The sequence below is a fragment of the Martes martes genome, assembly GCF_963455335.1.
Source record: "Martes martes genome assembly, chromosome: 6".
Taxonomy (NCBI): domain Eukaryota; kingdom Metazoa; phylum Chordata; class Mammalia; order Carnivora; family Mustelidae; genus Martes; species Martes martes.
Genome location: NC_137893.1, coordinates 69,707,568 through 69,723,003, shown reverse-complemented (window position 1 = coordinate 69,723,003; position 15,436 = coordinate 69,707,568). Strand labels below are relative to the sequence as shown.

Sequence of the window (15,436 nt, the reverse complement as noted above, 5' to 3'; positions counted from 1 at the left end):
AAAAAAAAAAAAAAATATGTATCAGATCATCCACTTACGCATTTTGTAAAAGATTTTTCAAAAATATAAATCCAAGAAATACAAGGCAAGTATTTTAAAGGCATATATCTATCACAATGTAAGATTAGGAAAGTCATTAACTAGAGAATTTTTATTTTATTTCAACTTGAGATAAAATACTTCCTTACCCAAATGGTACTGGTGACCACATACACAAAATATTAACAGATTAATTTTCTGACAACAAAGAAATCCTTAATTAAGTTGCAATTAAATAGAAGCAAATATCAAAACAAAAACGGACTGAACACAGACATTTATTTAGCTTTTTCTAAAAGAATATTTTTGGCAGCTTAAGTCAATGGTAATGCCAATAAATTTCCTACCAAAATATAGGCAAAGCAACAAAGTGTTTCAAGATCACTGAACAATTGTTTCCTTTTGACATTACTTTTCTTTACCGAAGGAGAACATACCTTCATAAAAACAACATCAAAATCACTACAAGACCTCTACCATTTCACTTTTGGGAATTTACAAGCTATAAATAATGACCTAATCATTCTAGAGTTCTAATGGTCCTGAGCAAGACAATCTAAGGTTACATCACAAAAGAAATCAACTTTTACATATTTTACTGCTTAAGAAGCACAGTAACATTTTAATTTTACAAAAATCCTCCCATTATAAATCAAGTATTATTGTTTCAGATACTATTATCTCAACATTAGATTATTATAATGTTTATTATTAATTACCTATGGAAAGTAAAGGAACGTTTCAAGAAAAACGCACATTTCAGTTACTAAAGCCAATCAGACATTTAAACAATTAAGTGCTCTATGAAGTGGCAGATGACACTGATTGACTTACTCTGGATCTACAGTGCCAAGTTTAAGGGACAGTTTTAATGCCAGGCTACAGAGGCCTGTGTTAATCTTGTTTATACGCTGCTGCCACCACCAAAAGCCAGGGGGCGGGGAGGAGAGAAGGAAGCACAGCAGAGCAGGTACGCAGTGGGCACTGTGAGCCCCAGGGCCTGGCTCTAAATTCCATCTCCACCCGTGACTGTCTATGGGACCACGGGCACATTTCCTGACTTCTCTGTTTCACAGACTTTCCAAATGTAAAGTGAAGATTACAACGGTGTTGTAAAGATTAAAAGAACTGATCCATGCACAGCACTTAGAAGGGTGACAGGCCCTATCAAACACTCAAAGAAGAATAACCGCTGTACTATTATGTTCTTGTTCCACTAATATTAGTTTGGCTGAGTGGCTATCGATCAACAGAAAGATCTGTGTCTTTAATGGCTTCAATCTGAAGGCCATTTTAATTTTCTGAAGAAATCATTTGCATCTTTCGTGATAAAAACAGAACAAAATCCAGATCTGATTCAAAGCACTCTGCAGACGAATTATGAATGCCCTGCTTTAGAAACACTGTCTCCTATCCTTTGTAAGAAAAGTTGCACAAGGTTTAAAGATCTAAAAATTCTTTTGTTAACCATTATCTCAAAAGTCTGCAGAAGCATGGGGTGCCTGGGTGGCTCAGTGGGTTAAAGCCTCTGCCTTCAGCTCAGGTCATGATCCCAGGGTCCTGGGATCAAGCCCCACATCGGGCTCTCTGCTCTGCAGGGAGCCTGCTTCCTCCTCTCTCTCTGCCTGCCTCTCTGCCTACTTGTGATCTCTGTCTGTTAAATAAATAAATAAAATCTTAAAAAAAAAAAAAAGTCTGCAGAAGCAAACTGGTCTACTTTTAAATTGGAGTCATAGTGTGTCAGCAAACATGGAGAAGCCTAGAGCTTTGTAGGGCTAACAGACATTTCGGAAACACTTGCTACAGGAAGGACCGCACAGAGGTGACCAGTATGGGCATAGGGATCACAGAGCCAGGTCCCCAGCTCTGCGTGGGCACCTGGCTCCCATGCCCTTTATGCGCACCCAGCTCTGAGCCACTTGCTCAGTGGGGGTGAGTGACACATGAGACGGCACAAGGTAAAGCAAGTGGTCGTGTGTCTGACGACAATATCCGCTCAACGAATATAGCACCTGTCATTTCTAAAATAATTATTGTTTCCATTATCGTTACCTGACAGGAAAGCCTGCTATCTGTCCTGCCTTGACCTGTGTGTCATTTAACTCATAAACGTTATCTACTAGCTTTATCCAAGGCAGGCTCACGTTGTTCTGAGGAGAAATTTGTCATGGCTACCAAGAGAAATTACAAACTTTTCAAAGATTAATAGGCTCAGTGTAACTATGTCAGATGGATTCAAGTATCTTTTATGAGTTACATTTTCTCTAAAATGAATATATTAGAGCAGTCTTGAAAACAGATCATGTGTCAATTTAACTTGAGTCACTTGTACCAGCTAATAATTCACCTTAAAAATAGCACACTGTAGTACCACACTAAGAATAATGATGCTGCTGATGGTGATGAGAAACATTATTATATACCAGAAATAGTTCTACATTTGTTTCGTGTGTTTTCTCACTTACTCTTTGAAGTCACCCTATAAGGTAGGTACTATTATTACCATCGCACGGATGATGAAAGTGAGACCCAGGAAGGTAAAGTAACTTACCACAGTCACACACCCAGAGTGTGGTAGGACAGGAGTAGCAAAGCAAGAGTCTGAGGCAAAAAGCTTCACGATGGAGGATCGTAGCTATACAGACCACAGTAATAGGAACCGAGGAAACAGGGAAAATGACAGCTAAGAAGAGTAATGGAGAAATGTGCCCTTGGAGACTAGCACAAGAGGAGATGGGACCCAAGCTAAAGATAGCTAGAGGGACTAAGGAGATCTTCTGGTTTTATTCGTCTATTTTGGTTTTTAAAGGAGTAAGACATGGACATGGACATGTTTCCTGGCCAAAGAAGAAGTCAAAGGCACTCAATGGAGAGTACATAATGCACAAAGCATGATCTTATGTGAGGCATAAAATGAAGGATCGAGACTCCATGGGGAATGATTATTTTTTTTTCCTTGAGACAGGATAGAGGGAAACAATGAACAGAAAAAGGGGGGAATGCTAATAATTATGGGCAAAAGAGGGAAAACAGGGTACGTGAACCGAGAATGCTCATGACCACAGCTTTTATAATCTGTGACCCACGCAAAGAGGGCATCTGAGCAGAGAAGCCAGATTCCTAGGGACTCAGGAAGACCACGAATACTGTGATGGGAAAGGAAGGAAAAGCTCTGGCTCCCTGGCAGCTCTGAGGATCCAGCTGACACGGGAAATAACCTACAGCACTATGCAGAGTTATGCGATTCTTTCTCACAAGGAACGAGCATGCGTACCAGGTTAGTTGCTGCTGAAGGCGGCGTCTGTGAGCACAGATACAGAAGCAGTAAGGTCGAGACTGACCCAGGACCAGTCACGGAGCAGGCTGATGTGCACAATGGGCACGTGGTTAGAACATCCTGGCAGAGCAGCAAAGGGACAGAACCCTAGCATTTGGGCTGATTGGGGAAAGAAGTTAAATGGGAGGGAGCTGGTAAGAACAGTGAAATGAAGCCTGTGATGACTAATGGTGGCAAGAGGGATGGCAGCCAGGCCTGGAGAGTGTGGTGACAGTAAGAAAGGTAGCTGTAGTCCGCCAAGTTTGGGACCACCGTAGACATGGATCAGCTCTGAGTGAGGACAAGGCACGGCCAAGGAGATGCAGCACTGAGGTAAGATAGGGCGTGGCTGCCTCTGTCCTTCTCTTCACAACCACCTCTTAATATACAAAGGGTACCAATAGCTGTTCTAATGAATTTTAAGCTGTTGCATTAAAATTACCTGTAGAAGGTATGATGTTCCACGCACACTTTCCATAGTCTTTTTGCTGCCCGATGGTTTGGCAGTTTGAATCCAATGGTGCTCTCAAATTGTTCGAGCTAGAATAAATCAATACACTAAATCAGTACAGTTCTTAGAAGTTGATGAGAAGCTACTGAAAAACATGGACTCAGATGTTTCTGTGAGAAGTTAGTTCTCAAAAAAAGGAGACATTCATATATACAGTATAATTACACAAAATGAATTTTTTATAGACTGCAATACTAGTTTCTGTGAAAAGCAGGTACAACTACGGACTCGAACCCTTGTCCACTACAACTCGTTCTACCACCTTCCTACTCATCTCTATCACTTAGATGTTTCAACAACAACAAAATAATGTCCTCCCCCCACTATGTGGCAGGCACTTACTACTTTTCCTTTTTACTAAAAGGTATGGGTGGCTCTTGGTTTTTTGTTTTGTTTTTAGCAACATGGAATTTCATGTTGCTTATCATTAAGAACTTATCATTAAGTTCTTATCATTAAGTTCTCTGGCCCTTTTTTGCCACAAAAGAATAAAGGATAGTTCATTTTATTAAAATTCAGTGGGCAAAAATTCAGTTATCCCATGGCCATGAAGAAGAATAGGGACCAGAGCTGTTCAGGTATGCCCAAGCACACATGACATTGCTTACCTCTGCTGGCCTAACTTTAATGTAGAAGTTACTGCGCTTATAGGAAATTTTCAAGATTTTCGGCCAAGCAAAACGATTGATTCTCAGTCTGTCTTTGTAAATGAGGAGCCCGTTAGCGCACACACCCAGCTTGATGTCCACGCCTTCCGAGTCCTGCCAAGCATAAGCCGTCATTGACCGTGGTTAGAGCTGTCAGAGTTACAAAGGACATCCCATTATCCGCACCCTTACCCCCAACCCTTAAACCATGACCAGGAATGCCAATTTTACAGGTTGGTATTTAAATCTCAGTGACAGTCCACAAGTTAAGAGAACATCTTAATTCTATTATCTTCCAGGACCAACTCTGATTGGTCAAAGAGGTACAGCCACCTGACCACAGGATACGATAATTTCCAAAAGGCACAACTTCTATGTTTCCCAGCCTGCCTGCAAGAGCTAATGGGGAAGAAGGGAAACAGAACTCAAGGCAGACATTCTGAAGAGACGGGTTTTCCTGGAGGATATTCCAGCCCTGGGGGATGGTCTGTTAGCCCACCCTCAGGTGCGGTCGGTGATTTTACTTCAGGCAAATTTATTTCAGATGGACTATGCTAGCTGATAGCTGTTAAATTTATGCCTCTATTCAGCAAAACACCAATCCCTCACAGAAAACTTCCCTTGGACACTGTGGAAATCTATGAATTCTTCGGAGCCGCTCTTCAATAACTCAGAGGACTGACCTCCAGTCCACATTACAGCATTGCTTTGGCTGGCATATTTCAATGGACTGCAGACTAATCTTGAATTTATTCAAATGGTTTTCACTCCCCAGCATCTTAGCTTGGAATAGATGAAAATCTAGAATTATCACAAGCCTGAATATTTTAGAACCATAAATTTACAGATAAAAGTTAAACAGGGTCTCCCCACATTGCAAGTGATATTGAGGACCCAAATGCACAACACTCAAAATACACAGGTCGTTGTTTAACTTTTAAGAGAAGAACTGGATCTCATTCAAGATTTGTAAAATTGAAGGTTACTATTCAGAGAAATTCGTATTTTCAGAAATCATTTACAACATATCAGAAATTCTTACTGAGCCTGCTACAACAAACACCACATTTATTCTAAGTCTTGATATTCAATCAAAGTGTAACATTTCGATAGCCTTGTTACTCAATCATCTAAAACAAATCAGGTCACTTTTTTAAAAATAGAAGGATAATACTAAGTAACCGATGCCAATTGCTTTCTCTGCTACCATACCTGAATAATTCATATATACACATAAAATTACACTGGACAATCCGAGCAAGTCTAAAAAAATAAGGTGCTTTATTCACCCAAATCTGGCAGCCCCAGTTCTCTCTAGGAACAGAGGAAAAAAGCTGGGATGAATCAGGCACAGGTGCCCAAGCAACTTGGCACTAGCCACAAATGATGTGTTTGCCAAAAACATCACCGGCCGTGGCCACAGGGAGCAGGCCGGAAGACTGCTCAAGACAGCATGTTCTCACCACAAGTAAGGAGGCAACAGTGACTAGAAACATTGAACAAAGTCATATCTAGTCTGAGCAATCTTCAGACAGGACACTGAAGCTATTTTATCTTCCTTCAGAATAAACACAATCTGGAACCAAGTAAGTTGGTTCATTTTCCATTGTTCTGCATACTGCTTCAGAATTATCAGTATTTGTGTGAATATGAATTAGAGATAAAGAGTAACAAGTGAAAGGGAAAAAAGCATGCCTTAGTCCTCCACATGTGACTTCTGCCGATCATCAGCAACAAAGTCAGAAAAATAAACAAAAAAGGAGCACCGTGTTTGCCGTGCTCGCTCCTTCTCAGGAAGCTGCAACCTATGCATATCAGCAGGATCCCAGGCCCTCTGACTTCTGAAAGTTCTTGCAGATGAGAGAAAGGAGAGAGAGGAGAGAGGGGAGGGAGGTCAGGGACACGTCCCTGTGACAACTACAGCTCCTCTGAAGACCGTCCTCTCCACACACAGATCTCTCCTTCTCGACTTTGGCAAACACTCTCTGCCCTCACCCCTTCGAAGGAATTGGGAGGGCTGCTGGTTTGCGCTCAGAGGTATTCCTGTCTCGTGGTCTCCCTGTACCTGGGTGTCAAGAGTCCTTCCATTCAATGCTCTTTGGCCTGTCCCAATAGGAGTGTGCCATTAAGAATTCTTAATAAAATTTTTTTTATTTAAATATAATTGAGACAATGAAAGATGAAGGCACAAACTTCAAACTCCACCAAAAATTATTTTATATTGCTACAGACCTTCTTTTCAACATGCTACAAGTATCCCCCTCCTCAAATATTATGAGTCTATCAAATGACAAACAGAATGAATAAATGTTACTCTGAATTTATTTAAAAAGCAATCTGTCCTAACCCCACAGCAAGAATGGAAATTATACTGAAAGACAGCCCACTACAACTTTTTTTTTTTACTTTTCTAAGATACACCTTAAAAAAATAAGAATCATGGGCGCCTAGGTGGCTCAGCTGTTAAGTGTCTGCCTTGGGCCCAGGTCATGATCCCAGTGTCCTGGGATTGAGCCCCGCATTAGGCTCCTTGCTTGGCAGAAAGCCTGCTTCTCCCTCTCCCACTCCCCCGGCTTGTGCTCCCTCTCTCGCTGTGTCTCTATCAAATAAATAAATAAAAGCTTTAAAAACAACAACAATAAAAAACAAGAATTGTTGGACTTTGCCAAGTTTTGCCATCTAAGAACTGGTTTCTAACTAGTAATCAACAAATTTAAAAATTTACACATTGCCAAAGTAATAGCATTTAAGAAGAAGAGAGATCCAAGGGCTTCTTGGTCCCAAACCTGTTTTCTCCTGCCTCCCCTGTCTGGGTCTCTTGGCTGACCCTGCCTGTCTCCATCACAGAGAAAAAGGAGCTAGGAGACACACAAGTGATAGGAAGCCCCGTTTTACTCCCTAGAATTTATCAGAAGGTATCAGGCAAATATGGGCATGCTTAACCATATGCAGCTTAAGCAAGTCATTCTCTGCACTCTGTCTTATGCAGTTGTAAAATTAAAAAAAAAAAACAAACACTCAAATCTTAAATGTGGTGGTATACATGGAAGTAGTTTTAAGAAAATGGGGTGCCTGGGTGGCTCAGTGAGTTAAAGCCTCTGCCTTCAGCTCAGGTCATGATCCCAGGGTCCTGGGATTGGGCCCTGCATTGGGCTCTCTGCTCAGCGGGGAGCCTGTTTCCTCCTCTCTCTCTGCCTGCCTCTCTGCCTACTTGTGATCTCTATCTGTCGAATAAATAAAAATCTTAAAAAAAAAAAAAAAAAAAAAAGAATTAAAGGCATCTAGCACCTAGCAGTTAAATATGATGATCCCAGAGACTACTTACTGACATGGAAAAATCCTTTAACAGAGCAAGCAAAAAACAACCAATAAAAGTAAACTCCTCATAAAATGATACCTGTAGTGCGATTCTATCAAAAAAAAAAATGCCTCAGAGGTTAAGTGCTCTGAGTTTTTTTTTAAAGAAAATGTATCAAAATAGCAATAGTGCTTATTTCTGCATAAAGAGACTTCAGTGTTTTTTTCCCCCTTGTTTGCTTCTATTTTCTGTAATGTACACGTATTACTTTTGTAACCAGGAGAAACAGTTAAAGAATAAAGGAAGCCACTGAGGGGAAAAGTGCTTTGCAAATATGAAGTACTAACAACACAAGAGTGGGAATGATTAATCCGAGGCCTAGGGAGGGAGGAGGTCTTTGGGTGGGAGGCTTTCCAAGATATTTCTCCAATCACACAATCAGAGATTCCTTGGCTACAGGTAGGGATTGGCAGGGTCTTTTAAAACCAGGCGACCATTGGTTCCTTTCACAAGCTGACTCGACACATTTTTCAAAACCAAATCCACCTTCCGCCTGACCTCCAGCTCTCTTCCTGGGCCGTCCCCACCCTGTGATCATCCAGACTAGGGTCATGAAGCATGTGATGCTTATTAGTGGCATCTTTGCAACCCAGTCCCCTTCTCCTATCAGCTAGGCCACCATTCCATCCTCTTCCCACCTCTCAAGTTAGGCTGCAGGTGCTGCCTCCCCAGGACCCTAGGCCAGTCTCCTCCATCTTACATACCTGCAGAGAAGAGGCCAACCCTCAGGCTCCCTCGTAAGCCCAAGTTTTTTTCAAAAATGGTTCCATCCATACTGCTTTTGCCCTTTTGTGGTTGCCAGAAACTGCTCTTCTCTCCCACGACAGAAGTGGGAGGGGGGCTAGGAGAAAGGCACCACTGGACACAAAAGCTGGGATGCAGAATAAGCCAGGACAAGGGGTAAAGATGGCTGACGGGAATCTTAAGATAAGTACATATAAGAGGGAATTCACTGAGAAAAGAAGTAGGGCAAGAATCAGTGGTCCTTGCCATAAGCATAACCCCCACCGTTAGTCACTGGAGAAATATTAGACACCCTTGGGTGAGGGTGAATAGCCTTTTCCTAAGAGTGAGCGTGGCCCCTCTGAAACTGGAGTCCTCTCAGAACTTCTGTCAACAGACGGGAAAGATGCTACTTCCCAGCATACGGACAGTACCTTGGCATGATGTAGGTCAACACCATACATGGAGAGTCTCTTTGCATTTTCTAAGAACTGAGAATCAGCTTGTGCTGGAGATAAGCCCCTGAGAATTAAAAGAAACAATATTATCTTACTGGCAGATGCAAAGCAAATGCGGCCAAAATGGGAAAGGAGCGGATGAGCTCGGAGAATCCCCAGGGAGAGAGCAACCCCACAAAATCAGCAGATAAGCAGGAAGGGGTAAGGCGGCTCACCTCTGAGCCTCAGGCATTTTTCCTCATAAGATAAAAAGCATAAGGGTAGAGATTTTAGATTATCTCAGAAAATTGCTTTCAGTTTTTACCCCACTGGAGAAATGGGTGCAACATAAGTTACCTGAGAATAAAAAAGTGATCTCATCTTTCTGAAAAAGGCAAATTCTTATTTCCTACTCCTTCATTTTATTTCACCAGGGTTGCTCATAATACAGACCACAAATACTTATTTGACCTTACACCTATGGTAGTTAACACATATCACATCCTGCCCATACTAAAGTTATGTCCATCCCCATCTCTATTCATGACTCCACAAATTTACAGAGCAAGGACTCCATATTGACCATGGCATTTCAGGACCTGGTATTTCAAATCCGAATTATCCAGTAAATACCTATTGAGCAGAATTGGAATAAAGTTAATAATATAAGAAATACTGGTCTGCTTGTTTTTTTTTTAACAGAAAAATCAATGAATGTGCTCTGTTTAAAAATTTCTAATTTCTGTAAGTTCCTTTCCAGGCATTTTTGTCAATTTTTTACAAAATTTCAACCCTGTAATGTGGGGCAAACTATAATTTTGTAGTGAGAATTTTTTAAACAAGTGCTAAAAAACACATTTTCACAAAAATATAAAAGTTCATGAAATGTAATATGGTATATTTACTACGGTATTAAGTAAGTAAGTTAAGCCTAACTGCTAAAGCAAAGGTCATCTTTTGTGGATGGAGGAAACACCCATGTATTTCAGTTACTGCTCCTAGGTCCATAACCAGCCACATTTCTGATTCAAATCCCAAATACTCACTATCTCTCCAGTCTTAGCAAATCGGAGAAGAAGAGCAAAAGGCAGAATACATAGTAAATGCCAAACACATATGCGGGTGTGTCTGGTGTGCCTGAGTGTGTGTGTGTGTGTTAGGGGCCAGGTTTGGGAGGAGGGGGAAGGAGCTGTCCGAGGGAGGAGTAACTTTTTCCAACAAATGAAAGCACTGAGGACCACGAGCACTGCTCTTCACAGGAGAGTCCTGAACACAATGAAAGGCTATCACAAGGGCTACAAGTTGTCTGGATTAGCACTAAGGGAGGCTCCAGACAGAAAAGCAGGCTAATCTTGTCAACTACGCTCAGATGTCCAGCAAGTGTGAAGAGGGAAGCGGGTTAAATCTCCCACAGCTGTTCTCTCTCTGGGAAGCAAGTCGCCAGACCTGTGGGTTTTATGCAGCTCTGCCACCTTCTCTTCCAGCTCCTTCGTCTGTGTGGGGGCAAACTGGAAGTCACTGAGGTCACTACCGCCATGTTCTTCTGGATCATAGTCCCCAAGTTCAGCCTGCAGTGTGTAAGATCCCAGGAGGGCGTGCGTCACGAACGAGCAAGGCAGGCGGCCGGAGGCAATGTCCTGCCGAAGCTGAAGGCACAAGAAGTATCTGTGAGGAGTGAGGGGGAGAAAGAGTGGGGAAGGACATCAGTTAGGACTGTAGCACTAAGAAGCCTTGAGTTCTCCTATGCCTTTGAAACCAAACAGACAATATGGGCAACTCTTGATGCCCAGAGCAAAAACTGTCTTCTCGAACCGGAAGTCCATCCAGCTCCTTGGGCTCCAAACCTGTGGCTTATTCACAGCAGGTGAGTCTAACTGGCTGAGCAACAGAAGGGGAATTCTGAGCTGCTACTGCAGACTCAGCAAATTAGGATCCCAGTAAAGAGCTTTGTGACTGAAGGCAAAAATTCGAATCACTTAAACTGCTCTCCTTTGATTTAAAACTGTAATTAAAATTTGCATGTCTCTCAAAAGTTGTAAAGACTAATGAAGTTTTAAAAACAGCTCTTCTTAAGCATTTGTAAGAGCTAAGGTCACCCTTTATCCTTCCTAGACTTTTCCTGCTAATTTCTTTTCCTGGAAAAGAAAATTAGACAACAATTATAAGTCAATCTTTACTTTAAAGCCCTTACTGCCCGTTTACTCCATCTAAAACGGCAGCTAGTTCACTTTAGAATGGAAAAAACATGAGCTTCAGGGACAGGCCCAGCTGACCCCGCGCAACCTTGAGCAAGCTCATTTACTTGCCCGAGGATAATTTTCCACCTATAAAATGAGAATTCTATCCCCACTTTGAAGGTGAGGATAAAAATTATATAATATAAATAAAACACACCACATGTTATCTAGAAATCAATACCTAACAGCCATAATAAGAATAATCTTTATAATTATAATGTTAGGTTATAACAGTGGTTATTATTCTATGTTCCAAGTGGTTTTACTATGCAGTTATAAAACATTCCATTTTCTACTAAATGACATGCAGAACCATGTTATTTATATTCTATGAGGAGTGGGGGTGGGGCACTACCCACTCCTTTGCTGAAATTTTAAAACTTGATTTCTACTCTTGAATTTATCTACTTGCTAATAAAGATTAACATCGATCCCTGCAAACTGAATGACCCCTGTCCTTGAAGGTCTTTTAGAGAGTGTCATTCCTATGAGCGGCCGGCCACCTTTCTTTCTTTGCCCAGCTGGTGTGTCAGCCTGGTCTCCTCCTGCACTCTGTCACATGCGTTCCAGCCCCATGGCTGCTGGGTTGGACAGCACAATCTGGAACGTGCAGTCAGCCATCACCCAGTTCCGTCATACCTAGATTACCACTGAGTCCGCTGTCAGGCAGGACACAGACCTGGTTTGTCATCAGCCTACTGCCACAGTTAGCCATGTACTTGCCCCGCAGCGAGTGCTCAATGGTCTGAGAGAGCGGAAGTCCCCTCACTGTCACTACAGTCTGAGTATTTTTATGCATGGCAGGAGCTCTCTTTCTAAGGAGGATTATATTCCCTTGATCCTGAAACACCACATGCACAACTGCATTAACTCTAGAAAACTCAATTTTTTTACAATTTTTATTTTATTTTATTTTATTTTTAGAAAACTCAATTTTAAACTAGGATTCCAGGGTATTCTTCGATTCTCGAAGTCTCATCAAGAACAGGGCTCGTTCTCCACATTCTATGGCACTTTGAAGACCTCAACATAAAGACTCCAACTATTTCTAACATCTCCTTCTCTTTTTAGATAATAGTCTTGACTTTTCACACTGGTCCTTTCCTGTTTTCAAAGACGAAGTCGAAGGCCCAGAAACTTCCGACAACAAATCCAACAGTTTCCTGAACTTCCCAGCTCTACCTTCTTCGCAGAGCAGGACCCGGGAACCTTCAAACGTTATTCTGAACAGTGTTCCTCGACGCCTCGAAAGCCACCTCAGCTTCTAAATTTGCACTCCAGCCACGGGGAAGATTCGGTCCTGACATCTGGGCTCCAGGCAGGTAGCTGGTCTCAGGCTGCCTGCCGAGGCCTTCGGTTATTTGCTCACCAAACTATCTCATTCCTCCCACCACACACAGCGAGACTGTTCAAGCCCCATTTCAAAGAAAAACCCAAGCACTTACGGATGCTGTAAATTGCAATCAGCAGAGGATTACCATCCCCCAAACAAATTATGGCAAGAAGCGTATTTAAAGACAGGGAGCCGGGTCACAAAACCCCCGCTGCAGCGGTCAAAGGCATTCCTGTGGTAAGGCTCTGTCTCCAGAGCACATCAACCCGTCAAGCCTGATGCTCCCAAGCAGCTCACTGTGCAGTTACAAAGGCTACGGTCTATTATTTACCAGCTGAATCTAATTCGATCACAGCTCACTCAGTATGAGAAAACCCCTATCCAGCAACAAGCAGCGGTGGGCGGGGTGGGGAGACTTGTCATTCATCCAGATTTAGAAAGGAATCTCCTCCATTCCTCTTTCACGTGGGTATCACACACCCTTAAGCACTGAAAGGACCTGATGTCTGACCACAAGACCGGACTAACAGAAAGCATCAAGGACACCGGAACCACAGGAATCCAAAGCAGAGTTTTCCAGTAGGACCCTGTGCCCTTCTAAAAGTGTATTCTGAACACAGTTTTCCTTGACCATGTAATCTATGCACCTATTCTTACCAAAGCTAGTAAGTCCTATCGCTGGTAACCACGCTGAATAGGGTTAAGAGGTCAAGGCTCTTGGGGATTCAAATGTTCCTTGGTTACTATTCAGATACTCAGTCACTCAGAATCAGTAAATGCTCTGGCTCCTCAACTGAATCTTTTATTTGCAACTTAAGCATCTGTTTGTATAGCCCAATCTCAAAGGAGGTGGAAATGAAATAGCTATTAGGAAAGCCTACCTTATTAGTTTTTTTTCCTTCCCTTTGAGGTAGGAGAACCCCCCCACCAAAATGGGCTTTTCAAAATAATTTCCTTTTTCTACACTTCTATCACCTTTGTGATTGATAGGAGACTAGTCCACAGGTACACAAGGATTATATAATAAAAACAATCTTAGTATTAACCTGAAATATTAAATAGCAATGATTTTTAAAAGTGTAACATAAGAAACAAAGTTGTCAGAGATAATTTTTTAATATTCCATTACTCAATTGCAAATGGGGAAATTTTTAAAAAGTGATTAAAATTTCTGAAAATGGCAACATTTCCAACTATTTTGGAGTACACTCCTTTCCAAGGAAACTTCTAGAATTCCACTTATGAAAAAATATCTTGGTTTTGATCCTGAAATTACCCTTATTCTCCCATGGCACAAAAATAAATGAGAGCTGTAAGTAGAGATTTGTTTTAAAATATAAGGATAAAGTACCTGGTGAGATCTTCAGTCAACTGGGAAGGATCAGGAGGATAAAACTTCACATTAAAGGTGAACAGCCAAGGAAGATCTGTAATTATTAAATATAGTTATTTATTCAACCAACAGAATGACCACTTATTTTGATAAAAATTAAATGTTAATGTTCGGACAGTACATGCCAGTCCTACTATGAATCATTTTGGAGAATTTCATTTTTTAGTATTAAGAAAACTATTTATAAAAACAATGAAAAATAAAAATTATGTACATAACCCACTATTAGAGAATAGATTCACTTTTGTTTTCAAAAGATTTATTTATTTGAGAGAGAGTGCAGGGAGGGGCAGAGAGAGAGAGAGAGTGAGAAAGAAGCTCCAGCAGACTGCCCACTGAGCTCAGGTCCCAAAATAGGGCTCAGGGTCAAAACCCTGAGATCATTACTCGAGCTGAAATCAAGAACAGGATGCTTAACAGACTGCCCCACCCAGGGACCCCAGATTCACTTTTTTTTAATAAACATTTACTAATACTTCGAATGTTTTGTACGGTGACATATTACGCAAAAATTTTACTATGACCTCCACGTAATCATTTTAAGGTTTGTTTTAACCACTGTATATCTACATGACAAATATTCCTTACTGTTTTTTTTTTTTTAAGTATTTTAAGGTTTGTAGATTGTTGGGAGAAGGGAGATAATCATTGATCATTGTAGCTATTTAAGAAATGATTAATGGGCGAGCTGAAGAAAGTGTTCAAAGAAATCCCAAAGAAGGGAAAGAACAGTAAAATATCACAATATTTTACAATAGAATTATTCCCAGGTTTCATGGAGCAGGTGTAAGTATATTCATCATATGTAACATGTGCTTGGCTGTACTGCGCCACGACGAATGAACAGAGCAAACAACCATGTCAGAAATGACTTAGTCTAAGTTAAAACACTGCTGTCTGTACATTAACATTCAATTAATGGTTGATAGGTCATGCTCTGGATGACTTTAAAAATAAGAAAAGGAAGAAAAACACAACTCTGGGCAGAGGGCAGGTATTATTTTCTGAAAGGAATCCAAATAATTCCACTGGCCAGAACCTAGGGCTGTGCTCAAAGTTCACAGTACTTCCAAAAATCAACAAAAGTGTGCGCGTGGTATTTCATTCCATCCATCTTTGAAGGCCTCCTGGTTGCTTTACTTTGCAGACTCGAAGGAAATTGTACTGCATCCCATTCTCCTCTCCAACAGGCCGTTTTGTTCTCTGCTCACCATCAGCACATTAACACTTCTCTAGTCTGCCAGTCAACAGATACTCGCGGGAAGGCCACTGGGAACACACACGCACCTGTACTGCCCTCAGGTTCTGCACATCCCTACTCCACTGATAAAGCCAACCTTGCACTTCCATCTGGTGTCACACATTTAAAATACCACAATAGGAGAGAGGACTTTCCTGAAGAGCGAGACTTCCCAGTCCTACAGCACATGCTGGGTGGGAAT

The 15,436-nt window shown here is 41.5% G+C and overlaps 1 protein-coding gene across 2 annotated transcripts in view; it reads right to left on the bottom strand.

The window, feature by feature from the left end:
* EPB41L2 (erythrocyte membrane protein band 4.1 like 2) overlaps nt 1-15,436 on the bottom strand; it is a 216,598-nt gene that overhangs the window by 50,828 nt on the left and 150,334 nt on the right. For both annotated transcript variants that reach the window (XM_080806711.1, XM_080806712.1), the window contains exons 6-10: nt 13,953-14,028; nt 10,478-10,696; nt 9,029-9,116; nt 4,475-4,627; nt 3,798-3,895 (exon numbers count right to left, since the gene is read on the bottom strand). In XM_080806711.1, the coding sequence (XP_080662837.1) occupies nt 3,798-3,895; nt 4,475-4,627; nt 9,029-9,116; nt 10,478-10,696; nt 13,953-14,028 (634 nt within the window). The remainder of the gene's footprint in view (nt 1-3,797; nt 3,896-4,474; nt 4,628-9,028; nt 9,117-10,477; nt 10,697-13,952; nt 14,029-15,436) is intronic.